This window comes from Eumetopias jubatus, unplaced genomic scaffold, assembly GCF_037043125.1.
Source record: "Eumetopias jubatus isolate StellerSeaLion01/CBP00866 unplaced genomic scaffold, mEumJub1_p1.0 scaffold_8, whole genome shotgun sequence".
Classification (NCBI taxonomy): domain Eukaryota; kingdom Metazoa; phylum Chordata; class Mammalia; order Carnivora; family Otariidae; genus Eumetopias; species Eumetopias jubatus.
The window spans coordinates 81,253,286-81,266,944 of NW_028274814.1; the positions used below are offsets into that span (position 1 = coordinate 81,253,286).

Below are 13,659 nucleotides of genomic sequence, written 5' to 3' on the forward strand. Positions count from 1 at the left end.
TCAGAAGGCCTGCCCCTGTTACCCTGAGGGCTGGAGGGGCAAACTGCTCAGGCCACCCATGCTACTAGATGGATCAGAAAGCCCATCAGAGGGCTGAATTCTGCAGGCCAAAGCTATCAGAACCCCACCCAGCTCCACTACCCACTTCAGAAAATCTAAGACCTCCCAACCCTCACCAAAATAAGCACACAAAACTTGTCCCCAAACCTACTGTGATGGTGTGATTTAAGTTCTCTCTCCAGGAATTTATGTGCTCATCTTTCTAGTTATTTGCTTTAACTTCCTCCTCCTCCAGGAGGCCTTCCTTGTTTAGCTTCTACATTCTGGTCCCTTCTCAGTAATGCTACATGGGTCTTCCTTTCCCTGATTTGTACCAGGACATGGCTTTGCATGTATGTCCATCTCTCCCATCAGCCTTGAGATCACCTCCAGAGCAGCCTGCTCTGATCCGCCTCCAGACTCCCTAAAGGCTTGCACACGTGTGTGGGGCGGGGCCCATTATCGTTAGGGGGTGGGTTATTTGGTGAAATTGACACACTGACAAGACACGCACACTGATATCACCCAAGGGCAATTTATTGAATATACAGCAGAAATCCAGAGTCTTTAACTAGAGCAAAGGAGGAATATTCTTAGGAATATTTACATCAAGAGCCATGACTTCTGGGCTGGGCAGTACCACCAGAGATAGATCAAGCTCCCCTCACTGAACACAGCTCATAGCAACAGGAATCGAGAATCACAAGCACTGCAGGGTACAATCCTAGTGAGAGGACTAAAGATAAATCACGTACCCACAGTCCTTGACCAAAAGGCAACATGATCACACTGCCCTCATCAAAAGAACCGAGTGTTTGAAAAAATTCCCTTTGTTACAGAGGCAGTGATATGCCATGGAAAGAATATAGACCGTGGAGTCAGCCAGACCTGGGCTCCACTCCTGGCCCAGGGAACTTAGTGGGTAATGGGGGGGCGGGTTCTACAGCCTCTCAGAGGCTGGGGCTTCTCCTCTGTCCCAAGGATGCCGATTGCACCCACCTTGCAGACTGGGCCAGCACGAGAGGCAACGCATGCCGGGAGCCTGGCACGTAGCAGCCACTACCCACATAGGGTAGTAGCTCTTACCAGTAACAGAGGAGTGGGTGGGTGACACAAGGTGGCAGGAAACCCCGAGTTCTCTGTCACTTGGCTTTGCAAAGATGGGTACAGCTGGTGCTGAGCATGTACACCTTTTCTCCTGAATAAGGGGGTCATTCCGCAAAGAGCTTTTGGAGGGGACAGGCAAAGCCTGGCTGACCGTTCGCCTCCTGGGCACACATCTCCATCCTCACCCCAAAGCTGGGGTTGGGGGCAGGACCCCCCAGACAGCTGCGGATTCAGCCTAAGCGCAGAACATGACTATTCCTCCGCCCCCCCCAATCCGGCCCCCGGGGAGGACCAGAGGTTCCCGGGGCCAAGAAGGTAATTATAGGCTGTGTCCCAAAGCCTCCTGTCAGCTGAAGGCGGTAGGGAAAGCAAAAAGTCACAGAGTCCACACGGGACCGACCTGAGGAGACAGAGAGGCGATGGTGCCAGTCAGAGCTGGACAGTGAGGGGAACCACAGCACGGGTGGCTGAGTGCACTACAGACGGTCCCAGGACTTGGCGGGGAGGATGGGGGACAGTAGACATCTCTGGGCTGGGTGGAGGCAGCAGGGGCATCCCTTCTCCCCGGTGCTGGGGGGAGGGGGCTCTCAGGGCTTATCGGGCGGCTTTCCTGGCTGGGGCGCTGGCAGAGGAGCTCTTGCCCTTGAGGTCTTGGCAGTCCTTGAGGTCTCCCCCGCGTGCCCCCTTGGCCCTGGTCTGCCCGGCCCGAGCGCTGCCGGAGCTGCCCACCACACTGCTGGCCCCGTCATCGGCACTGGACGAAGAGTTGGGGTGGTAGTAGCTGCTTCCCCTGCTGCTGATGATGGCTGAGGAGGAAGGGCCAAGAGCAGAGAGGAAAGGCAGCAAGGGTCAGTCAGAAAAGGAGCCATCCCTCCTTGTCCCCGGCAACCCTCAGCAGCCAGGGAATATCACCAAGATGAATGAGCGCCCTGTGATGTGCCGGGCTCTGAGTAAGGTGGGGACCACGCGACACAGACGTGATCTCTGCCCTCCTGGAGCTTCCTGGACCGTTTGGCCCCCAAATGCACATTTTCAACTCTCTCGCTCTCTCTCGCTCTCTCTCTCTCTCTCGATGACAATGCCCCGGGGAGAGACAGGGAGGAAATGGGGTGGGCATGACTTCAACACTGTGGCCATGGGACAAAAGGAAGTAGGTTTTCTTTGAAGACAGAGAAGTTTCAAAAGACAGTAACAGAAACTCCCAGATTGGGGGAGACCATGAGTGGAGGGGGCATCGTCCTACCCTGGGGTCCCCAACTTTCCCATCCAGCCAGAATCCCCACCTGACCCATCTCTCAGGGATACTTACAGATGCTCACGGAGGATGGGTTTTCACCAGACATCCTGTAAGACAGAAAGTTAGAGAAGGATGAAACCTCAGCGAGTGTCTACCCTCAGCTAAACCTTGGTGGGCACCTGCTTTACCATGTATACTATTTTAATTCATCCTTAAAACACTGTGTGAGATGGAGATTATAATCCCGTTTTACAGGTGATGAAATAGAGATGCAGAGATACTAAATGATCTGCCAAGACCACAGCTTATATGTGCCAAAGCCAGTGAGGAAATCTGGTCTGTCTGATACTACTTGTTCTTCTGCCTGCTTCCTGTCTGAGCTCCCCTCGCAGGGAGCAGCAACTGAGCTCCCCAGTCAAACCACCACCCTGTGTGCATGTCTTTCATCTTCCACTTCCCAAATGTCCCCAGCCCAGCAGGCAGCCACCCACAGCCCCTTCTCCCCAGCATTCCCCTCTACCCCACACCTGCACTCCTCGCCCTCCAGCAGCTTGCGGTAGGTGGCGATCTCCACGTCCAGGGCCAGCTTCAGGCTCATGAGCTCCTGGTACTCGCGCAGCATCCGGGCCAGCTCCTCCTTGGCCTGGTGCAGGGCAGCCTCCAGCTCGTCCAGCTTGGCCCGGGCATCCTTCAGGGCACAGTCGCCCCGCTGCTCAGCATCGGCGATGGCTGTCTCCAGGTTGGCACACTGAAAGCCAAAGAACAGGGAGATCATCAGAATGCAAAATAGTTTTTAGATCTTCCGGGTTAGGTAGCACAACCCCCTCACTTCCCAGATGAGGCCCGAGGTGACAGCGAGTAAGGCTGCAGAGGCAGAGCTAGAGCCAGGCCTCCTCTATTTTCTGTTGCAGATGGGTATTCTGTGAGAAGCTGCTGAAGCAGTTGCACTTCATGAATATAGGAAGAAACTCGCAATGTTTGCAAAGTTGTCTAGTCCCTGCGGTTGGAGGCCATCAATGGCTCCAGGTTGAAAAGACAGCAGGGCCAGGAGAATCATGCTGAGACCCCAGCCAGGATGCCTCTAGGGATCAGACAGCATGCCAAGGCACCACTCTTGTCAGATTCCTGTCTGCAGGACAGCTCCCAGTGGGGACCCTTGCTACCTGTAAGCACCAAGAGTGAGTGTTTCTGTAACACTCCAGCACTCTGCAGGGAGGGTCTGGCTAAATGCACCCTTTCTCAGCTTGAATAGGGCGTGGAGGTTGTAGGGACTCAGGGAGGAGAGTGGGCACTGTTCTTTCATGTTGGTGTTCTATCACTAGTAGAGTTGACTTGGTTCTTTGGGGAGGACACAGGAAGGATTCCCCACCCGCTTAATATCATCTCCCCGCTGACATGGTGTTTAAGCTCTGCTGCTTTCAGGGAAGACAGGATCCCCTAGCTGAAGTGGACATGGTACTGTGGTACAGGGCAGGGACACCCAGGAGGGCTTCATCTGCTGCTGTCCTCCCTTGGTCACCAGGATGATGCCCCCACCCCGAGGGCAAGAACTTAATGTGGCCACGTGTTTTGCGTGTCCAGTGGGAGGAGGAGGTATGGGGCCTGCTGTCAGAGGGCACATCTGAAGGGGATGTAGAGCAGGTTTGTTGCACACGGAAAAGGTCTGAGAAAGAGGGGGAAAGAAGGAGGAAAACTGATTTCCATCCTGACTCTGTTGATAACCAGCTGGAGACCTTGGGCAAGTCACTTCCCTCTCCTTATCTGCCCATCTTCTTTATCTGCAAACTGGGAGTTGGATGAAGTAAGCTCAAGGCACTTCCCAGCTCTTAGTAGAGTGTCAGCTCCGACCACGGGTACAGAGGCAGGTGGGAAAGAGGGACAGTGGATGGCTGAGGGGCTCCCAAACCCAAACTGGGAGATATGCTTTTTACTAAAGGGTGGGCTCCAGTTTCTCCATTGCAGAGGATGAGACTGAACTTCACAAAGAACTTGACATTCTCTGTGAGGTTGCTGCCCACCTGCTTCTTTACATTTGCAATCTCACACCGGATCCTCTGGATAAGCCGGTTCAGCTCTGACATCTCGTTCTTGGTGTGTTTGAGGTCATCACCATGCCGGCCTGCTGTCAGCTGCAGCTCTTGGATCTGGTTTCCCAGAGACAGAAAGTTGGTTATGAGACAGGACTGCGACCCCCGCCCCCGATTCGAAGTAGAGGAAGGGTCCTGAGCAAGCAATTCCGTGGTTGGGGCCAGCCAGGGGAGATGGCTCCAGAACAGGATGTGATGGAGCCGGGGCCTGGACATCCTTCCAGCTGTGTGGTGGTGGTTCCGACCACGAAGTCCACCCACTTCTCTAAGCGGAAACTGTGTGCTGGACCCATCCTTTCTCATTGCCCTGCCTGTAATCTTTCCTGAGCTGGATGAAATTTCGAAAGGTGCAGGTCACATTTATTAAGCACTTCTGAAATGTAAGAAGAGCTCTCCACTCATTAAGCACCTCTTTACAGAGGCCTCTGTTAAAGGCCAGATTCTACTCCAGGTGCTAAGGATGCAGCAGTGAACAGGATCGGTGAGGTCCCTTCCTTCACGGGACGTACATTCTCCCGCAGCCCTTTCTCAGTGACAAGTGGAGGGCCGGGGCGGGGGGGCACACTGAAGACAATGTGTACCATTGGGGTGGTTGGGATTGTTGGGTCGGGGCTTGTAGCTCATATCTTTCCCTCTTCCCTCGCCCAGTCCTCCAGAGAAGAAGGGATGATGTATCCAAGGACAGGGGATGAGGAACCTGTGATCTTTGCTGTTGATGGGATTTAACAATGTGAGGAGTGCCAGAGCAGGGCAGGTATGAAGCCCTGGAGAGCACACAGGTAAAGGGTCTTCTCTAAGCATAACTCCCGTTACCCAGAATCCACCTAGACTTCCACTTCCTATTCTTGGAAGTCCAGAAAAGAGCTCATGGCTTCCTCTTCACTCCCTGCCCCACGCTGGGTCTCCCATAACTACTCTCCACCATATTTGTTATTCTCTCTCCTTCTGCCCCATGATGACATGACCTAATCCCTGGAAACACATTTGTTCTACAGCAGAAACACCTCTCTTCTTTCTTCTGTCAGAAGATTACCTGTCCCTCTCTACTGAATATGCCCATCCATTTATCTTTGATAACAGTCTCTACTGAGAATTCTTTTTGAATAGAATATCGTTAAAGCATTGGTTATAACCATTCTTTCATTCAGCACATCTACAAAGGTAGCTCTTTCATTCACTGGTGGAGGTGTCCCTTCCCAGGAAAGGAGAGGCTGGTGGAAGACAGAGATCCCCTTGGTGCCCACCTTGCTCTGGTATAGGGCCTCGGCTTCAGCCTTGCTCTTCAGGGCGATCTCCTCATACTGAGCTCGGACCTTGGCAATGATGCTGTCCAGGTCCAGGTCCCGGTTGTTGTCCATGGACAGGATGACAGAGGTTTCACTGGCATGAGTCTGAATCTGGGCCATCTCCTGTGTTGAGAGGTGAGGACAGAGTCAGGGTCCCCTAGCCTCCCTTTGTTGCCTATTCGTCTCCTGGGCTGAAGTGGTGGGAAGAAGTGCCTGCTCTAGGTCTGAATGTTGGAGCCAAGGGAGAAGGCTCACAGCAGCAGGATGCACCCCTCATGGGCAGTGGGCAGTGAGAGACATTTTCTATAGTTCACAGAGTCAAGAACCTGTGCTTGAGTAGGACCTCATGGGGTCATTTTTTTTCTGCCTGAGTGCAAGATCACTATTCATAGCCCAGGTGGGATTATCTCTTGTGTATATGGCTTCTGGGGACCAAGATCCTACACTTCCATGGCCTCCCAGTGCAGAGTTTTGCACCTTTCTATCAAAACGTCTTTAATTCTGTTTATCCTAAATCCCTCTTATTGACATCTTTCCAGAAGAGCCAAGTGAGGCCCTCACTTGGCTGGGGTGGGAGAAAGACAGGAGCATCCTCACCATTTCATACAAACACTTGAGGAACTTGATGTCTTTGTCCAGAGAATCTACTTTGGCCTGGAGCTCCACCTTCACTGTGTAGGCTGCATCTGCATCCTGCCAAAAGCGCCCAGAACATTCAGTCAATACAACCTTCATCTCATGAGCTTTCCCTGTCCCTGCTCCCAGAGCCATCTGATTTCCTATTGTTTGCCCGCAAAGGGAAGCATATGGATGAATAAAATTTTTTCTCATACTCAACGACTCTTTGAAAATAGAGAAAGAGGAATATTGCTCTGTTACACTGGAGAAAACAAAGCCCAGAGAGGCAGAATGAGTTTCCCCAAGTCACATAGGAGGGCCAAGCTGGACCAGAGTTTCCCTTTTCCCAGACCAGAATTCTCTCCTGTCTGTCTCTGTCCTTTGCCTGGCTGTGTATCCTGCCTCTTCAGCTTGCTAGAGGCCAGAACAATGACTCCATCCCCACTCAGGCATCAGCCCCTCCCCAGGAGGCCTGGGCTGGAGTCCTGAGCAGAGCTGGTTAGGATGGGGATGCAAAAGAGAGCAAAGGCTCTTCACTCCCTTACCTTCTTGAGCACCACAAAATCGTTCTCAGCTGCTGTGCGCCGACTAATCTCCACCTCATACCTGTGGGCAAAAAGAGAAGATAGCAGGGGCCTCAGTCCCCTGGGCCAAGTAACCTCCTGTTCTCACTGGTGGGCAAGTGCTCAGAATGCAGAGTCCCTGCAGGATCTCCTAGAGGTGAGCACTGCACAGGCTGGGAGTGGCAGGACTATGTCCCTGAGGTATCTCATTAATATTCCACTCGCTGGATGCTAGGAAAATATCCAAGTGCCTATTAGATTCCCCAAACTGGCATTGAACAAGTCACTGGATCAATGAGCATGGAACTCCTTCCTATCAACTAGGTAGGAAGTTCTCATCAAACAGGGCAGGCTGTTCCCCCACAACCAAGGGAGGGGTGTGAGCCCCTGGCCCTGGTGCTTGCTCTCTCCCCTCCTAAAAAGTGGCACAGAGATTGGGTTTGCCCAGGAGCCTCTGGAAACATGACCCATGACCTTGGTGGGACCTGCCCACCTCTTCTTATAGTCCTCCACAACGTCCCACACCCTCCTCAGTTCTGAGTCCAGCCGTACACTGTCCCTGGACTACCTGGCCACCCAGAGAGGGCCCTCATCCTGCCCGGCTTGGGGAACTCGGGATGGGCCACTCTCACCCGAGCTCAGTGCCCCTGAGGCCAGAGGCAAGTGTCCCATGGCCTGCCGGGAAAGCCCAGCGCTGGCAGGCCAGCCAGCCTGTAGGTGTGGGGTCCCGCTCACCTCCTCTTGTAGTCCTCCACCACGTCCCGCACGCTCCTCAGCTCCGAGTCCAGCCGCACCCTGTCCCCGGACAGCATCTCCAGCTGCTTCCGCAGGTTGCTGATGTAGCCCTCGAGGATGGGCTCCAGGTTCTTCCTGCAGTTGTTCAGGTCCAGCTGCTGCAGCAGCTCCCACTTGGTCTCCAGCACCTGGTTCTGCTGCTCCAGGAACCGCACCTGGGACCACAATGGAAGTGATCATGTCCACGGACATAGACTATTGACTCTCAGGTTATATAGATTTTTCTAAAGTCATTAGGCTCAGATGTTGACTCTCCACTCGGGGAATTCCATGCAAACTAGACCCTGTGCAAGTGCTCATCCCATAGCTTTCTAGACAAAACCAATCCCTGAACACTCACGGAAGAAGGAAATGCCGTAACTTTCTTTCATTGCCTGACTCAGCACCCAGGAGATGCTCTTCCTGATGACTCAGCCAAGTGTTTCTTCTGTACTGTGAGCCCTCCCCTCCCAATGGTGTTGATTCTACTGGCTCATCATCTTCTTTAAAGGGCTGGAGATTCGTCCAGCTGTCCTCCAGAAACCCAGCACTTCTTTCTCAAGGCGGGGGTACCCTTTACTCAATTTTCCACCCATCTCTGCAAAATCCCCCAGGGAAGCAACACATTCATTTATTCCTTTGTGCTACCCAGCTTACAGGACGTTATGATGAGGGAGCCCTTCCTGAGGCCCAGTTGCCACCTTTCTATCCGCAGTGCCCTGTCCGCTCCCAGGCAGCAAGGAATTGCTCACATCTCACTGAACTGTCTCATCCTCCTCCCATGAAACCCACCTTATCAATGAAGGAGGCAAACTTGTCATTCAGAGCCTTGATCTGCTCCCGCTCCTGGATACGCACTCTCTGGATCTCCGGGTCCAGCTCCATGTTGAGGGGGGCCAGGAGACTCTTGTTGATGGTGACCCGGTAGATGCCCCCAGGTGGGCACATGGATGGGCACACAGGCCCTGAGGCCACACTGCCAAACATGCTGCCAGCAAAGCCAGTGGCCCTCCCCGCTCCATACCCAGAGCCAGCTCCAAAATTATAACCTCCAGTCCGAACACCACCAGCAGCCATGTTGAGGGAAATACACCGATTCCCTCCAAGACTGTAGAGGCTCCGACTGCCAAAGCCAGCCCCAGGTCCTTTGCCAACTGCACGGTAAGAAGCAGCACTGCCCAGAGCCTGCCTCAGCACCACTGCTGAGTGCCCACTGAAGCCACCCTTGTCACCACCAGGCTTGATGTTCAGTTGCCGATTCATGCTGGGAAAGATGGAGTTAACAGAGTTAGAGAAAGGAGCAGCAACGGATAGAGAACACTCTGATGAGGCGCCCAGAGTGCTGCCTCCTTTTATCCTGTTGAGCCCAGGACACCGGAAAAGGGCGTCTCTCCACTATCTCCTTTCTTTGTGCTGAAGGGCCAGGAGCCATGGGTAATTTGTAGAACAGAGATCTCCAAGCCCTTTGCAGCAACAAAGTGTTTCTGATAGCCAGCAGAATATGCTGCCCTTGCAGACTGGATTGGTCTAATCGGGCATTTATCTGTGCTCTTAATTAGGGACCTGGGGATTTATCCCCTTCTGAGATCTCCTAGCTTTCTTTTTTTCCGGGCTGCCTCCTTCTTGCTTATCTATCAGCAAGGAGCAGGGGAAATGTCTGGCTTTATCCAGAAAGGGCTCATCCAAAAACCCAAGGTTTCCTCCCAAGAGAATCCATCTCCTAGTATCTGGTCTTGTTGAGGAGCCGAAGTGTGCACGCCAGAGAAGAGGAGACTCAGAAAGAACATGAGGGGTGTCTTCAAAGATCTAGATCCAAGCAGAATTTCCAGGCATCACTCTTTGGGTCGCTAAGAACTCCAGCTGTCCAGTGGTGGAACACACCCCAGGAAGATAGTGGAAATGACCCCACAGAGTCTGCATGGTCCTCAGCAGGGGTATTGTCTGGGGCTTTCCGTGGGCAAGAACCGGGTAGTGGTGACCTTGAGGTTGCCTTTTCAACAGTGAGAACCTTTTCAGGCAGTGGGCAGTTCCTGCAGCCACGTTTTTGCTCCCAAAGTTGTCCGCCCCAACCTAGGAGCTCAGACATTAGTTCTTCTCTTCTTGGGGAGAATGTCTCCCCAACCCTTGGGCTCTCTGTGGAAACATTCCATGCCCAGGGACCAAGCAACAGGAGTTCCTGAGTTCCACTCATTGGTTCGGGGTGGGCTGTTCTGCCAGTTTCCAGATCACTTCAGGAAGTCACTCAAGTTGGGGACAGAAGAGAGCAGCCTTTTATTAGCTCAGGTAGTCCTGGCAGGGTGAAATGTTATAAAATAACTTCAAAAACAGGCATCTGGTAGCTACCCTAATGCCGGACACTGACCACTTCTTGTAAGTAAACTGAGCCGCTTCAACCCATTTGGATCAGCTAGAGAGTGGTAGACCAGTGCTCCTGCTGCAGGGGAGGAGCGTGGAGATGGTGAGCTGGCCAGCGGGATGGAGCCGGGAATGCCCCTCAGAGGGTTTTCCCTTCACATGGCGTTATTCTTGCATCCCAGAAGGCAGCAGTGGGAGCTCCTTCTCTAGGAACCCTGTCTCCCCACCTTCCTGGCAGAACCTAGCCTCAGGCATGGGAGGGCATAATTTAAATGGTTTCTTGTGGTTTTCTAAACCAGACTGCAAGGGCTGGTGTGTGCAGGTCAACAAACGGTGTAAGTCCTTCGACCAACATATGGCCCCAGAGCCCAAGGAGGCTGAGGACCAATGAGAGGAATCTACATAAAGAACTGAATCTGGGTCCCACGCTCCAGACTGACAGAAGAGCATTGTGAAAGAAGAACTTGGAGGTATGATGGGGAAAGCAGGCTAATTTTGATTGGGGGTTTTTAGGAACGTCCGGAAAGCCGGGCTTGTACCCCCTCCCCACCCCAGCACTCATGGCAGGGGCTGCTTCGGAGCAGCTGCTCCCAGGCAGTGGGGACTGACGTACTACTTGTAGTAGCAGCAATGGTGGCAGCGACAGTACCCACCGTAGTGACCGTGACAGTAATAACAAAAAGGGTTCACATCCGTTGTTCATGCTGCATGTGCCAGGCATCGTGCTGAGGACTACAATGATTTCTATTTCAACCCTGATGCTACTAACTTCACTTGACAGGTGAAGAACTGGAGACTTAGAGATGTTAAAGAACTTGCCCAAGGTCACTCAGCCAGTTCATCAGAGCTGGGACTGGAATTTGAGGGTGTCTGGTCTCAAGGTCATGTTCCTAAACAGCATGTTGTGTGATAGGATGACAGCTAGAGTGAAAACACGGGGCTTTCCGTGCCAGGGGTTGGGGATTAAGGGGGGCAGTGGTGGTGAAGGTGGTGATGATAGTGTCATGGTGGTAACTGTGATACAGAAGGAAGGGGATCAGGCAGAGGGGGATTTCCTGACAAGTGTCATCATGGCGGCCACGCATGGGTGCCCCTCCTAGCTGATGCTAGAGGACGTAACTGCAGGGCATTGTCTCTGCCCACCCCGTGGCATCTCCAGCAGTCCCAACCTTCGCTGTGTTGGCTACCTTCTAATCAGTCACCACACTCCACACCCCAGTCTTTGGGTTTGTTGGACTAATGGGTGTCCCAAGGCCTGAAGAGATCAGTCATTCAATAGCTGTAAAATCGAGCGCCTACTGTGTGTACTGCTCTATGCCGGACAGTGAGAGGGAAACATCTAAGACACTCTCCTCCCCTAAGAAATTGAAATTGAAGTGGAGACAAAATATAAGCATGTGAAAGTTGTTTTGTTGTTGTTCTTATTGCAGGTTTCACTCCACATGCTTGTACTGGATCCTGAGTGACCCAGACAAGCAGTTACTGGAATTCTGATTTTAAAAAATCAGAATAAAATACATGGGACTTTCTGGGGTGGGGTCAGGAACTGGGAGGCGGGCCGGGCTGCACAGGGGCATGAGAGAAAGATGGTGGAGGAGGTTGAGACACCTCCTCCCTGCAGACAGTGCAGAATCATGTGAGGGTAAAGAGGAGAAGAAACTTCACACTTTAGGTTAATGAACAGGTTCTGTGTTGCGTGAGATCAGGTCAAGGAGACAGGTATCCCAGGGAGCCCCAAGGGAGCTGAGCCTGTGAGCACCACCATCTCCTGCCATCTTGGCTAAGGATGCTCCTGGAGGGTAAGAGCATCACTCGGCAGGGCACGCCACACTGGCGGTAAATTTAGAACAGGGTCTTGAATAATCCCAAATGGACATAACCAAAGTCATGTGTGCTTGTGTGCTTGGTTTGAGAATGGATACCAAAGGCCATTTTTCTCTAGTCTATTGGCCTTTTGACTACCCTCAACACAGTCCAGGGAGGCAGCATTCTGTAGATAAAGATCATTAATAGAAGAAGATACCTGAAGGATCCTTGAGCTAACTTTGGGGTGACAAGACTTGGGGACAAACCACAGCACCTTAGAAATGGGAAGGACTTGAAACTGAATTCTCTGATTTCCCTTTGAAAGTGAGCTCAGTGCAGAAACCTAATACTCTCGGCCTCTCTGAACCAGTTGGAAAGGAAGCTGTTCTTCCATCCTCATCTACATTCAGCTAGCTCAAACAACAGAGTTCATCTGCTTTTCTCCCATGCTCACCACATCCCCTCCCGACATCCTTCCCCTCCCTGACATGAAATGCTCTGCATCCTGGAGTATCAAGTCCGACAGCAGATGGGACATGCACCTGTGAGGTGGGGCACAGCCCGCTGTGGCAATCTGGGGCTCTAGACGCAGGACTGGAGGCAGAGGGGCAGGTGCTGCGGAAGGAGTGAGGCAGAAAGTTCTGTGTTAGTGAGGAGGGGCCCAGAACATGAGGGAGAGCACCACAGACAGGATGATTGGGAGTAGCTCAAGACCATTTTGTAGGGGGATCAACTATCCTGTTTGCCTGGGACTGAGAGGTTTCCCTTAAGTGCTATTTCCTGGACAGCTCTGGAACACCTGGACAGTGGACCATGCTAACATCCTCCATATCACAAGTTCTCCGGTGGTTTGTAGGGGTTACTGACGTGACATCTCCCCCAGTCTGTAAAACTTCAATACCCAAGCAATGCTCTGGTCTCTGTCTCTGCTAGGCCCCCTCCCCTCCCCACCCCACCCCCACACACATGTTAGTATGAATTCCCCCAGATTAGTAAGGGAACAGGGACCTGGATGGCATCAGTTTAAATTCTATTCCACACTCACTTATTAAATGCTTGCTCTGTTGCAAGGTGCTGCGTGGAGTGAAATCCCAGACAGACCATCACCATGGTCAAACTCTTATTTCTTGGTGCCACATTAGTATAGAAGACATTGGGTAGTAAGCTTCTATTCACTGAAACTTAACAGATGATGTTTAATGACCTGAAACCTGGTGGTGGTTCGCTTACCACTGCTAGTCTCATAGAACTTTCTACAGGCACTCCTCGGTATCTCTCCACAAACACCCCTCTCTGAGTCAAGGGTCTTCCCTGCGTCCACTCCTCTAGCATCTAGCATCTCCTTCCTTCTCTCCGAGGTAGTCCAGCTCAGCAAGGGCATGACTCAGCCTTCCTTCCTCAAGAGGAAAGCATCAGAGTGGTTTAACCTTCCAGGAACCACTTCCTCTGGGCAGATGCAGCCCGTCACCTGGGTGCACAGCTGGATTCCAACCCCATTTGCCCCCTCACCAGACCCTAGTGCTGGGCACAACCCTCACGGCCCTCAGGACAGCAAGGGGTGGCTTGCCTGAATCTCAAGGATGGGCCCATGTTTTATAGGTGAGTTGGAGCCTGTGGCCAGAAGTTCCCCTCCTTCCAAGGGGAGGGTCTTCGGTGTGTCCTGGCTCCCCTGTGAGCTCTCCCTTGCTCCTCCAGCGCTGGCTAAACTTTGTCTATCTTCCAGTGCCCTGAGTCTCTTCCTCTCTGAGCCCTTGGGGGAGGGGGGTGGTGTCCCAGCTCCCACCTCT

General features: G+C 52.6%; 1 protein-coding gene across 1 annotated transcript; it reads right to left on the reverse strand.

Annotated features, from left to right (window-relative positions):
• Positions 1 to 560: 560 nt before the first annotated feature.
• KRT74 (keratin 74) lies at positions 561 to 8,974 on the reverse strand. The gene is made up of 9 exons (XM_028125643.1): positions 8,504 to 8,974; positions 7,673 to 7,887; positions 6,920 to 6,980; positions 6,354 to 6,449; positions 5,715 to 5,879; positions 4,402 to 4,527; positions 2,911 to 3,131; positions 2,456 to 2,490; positions 561 to 1,952 (listed from the first exon to the last, which is right to left on the reverse strand). Exons 1-9 carry the CDS (start codon positions 8,972 to 8,974, stop codon positions 1,741 to 1,743), a joined length of 1,602 nt encoding a protein of 533 aa, XP_027981444.1. The 3' UTR covers positions 561 to 1,740.
• Positions 8,975 to 13,659: the final 4,685 nt, after the last annotated feature.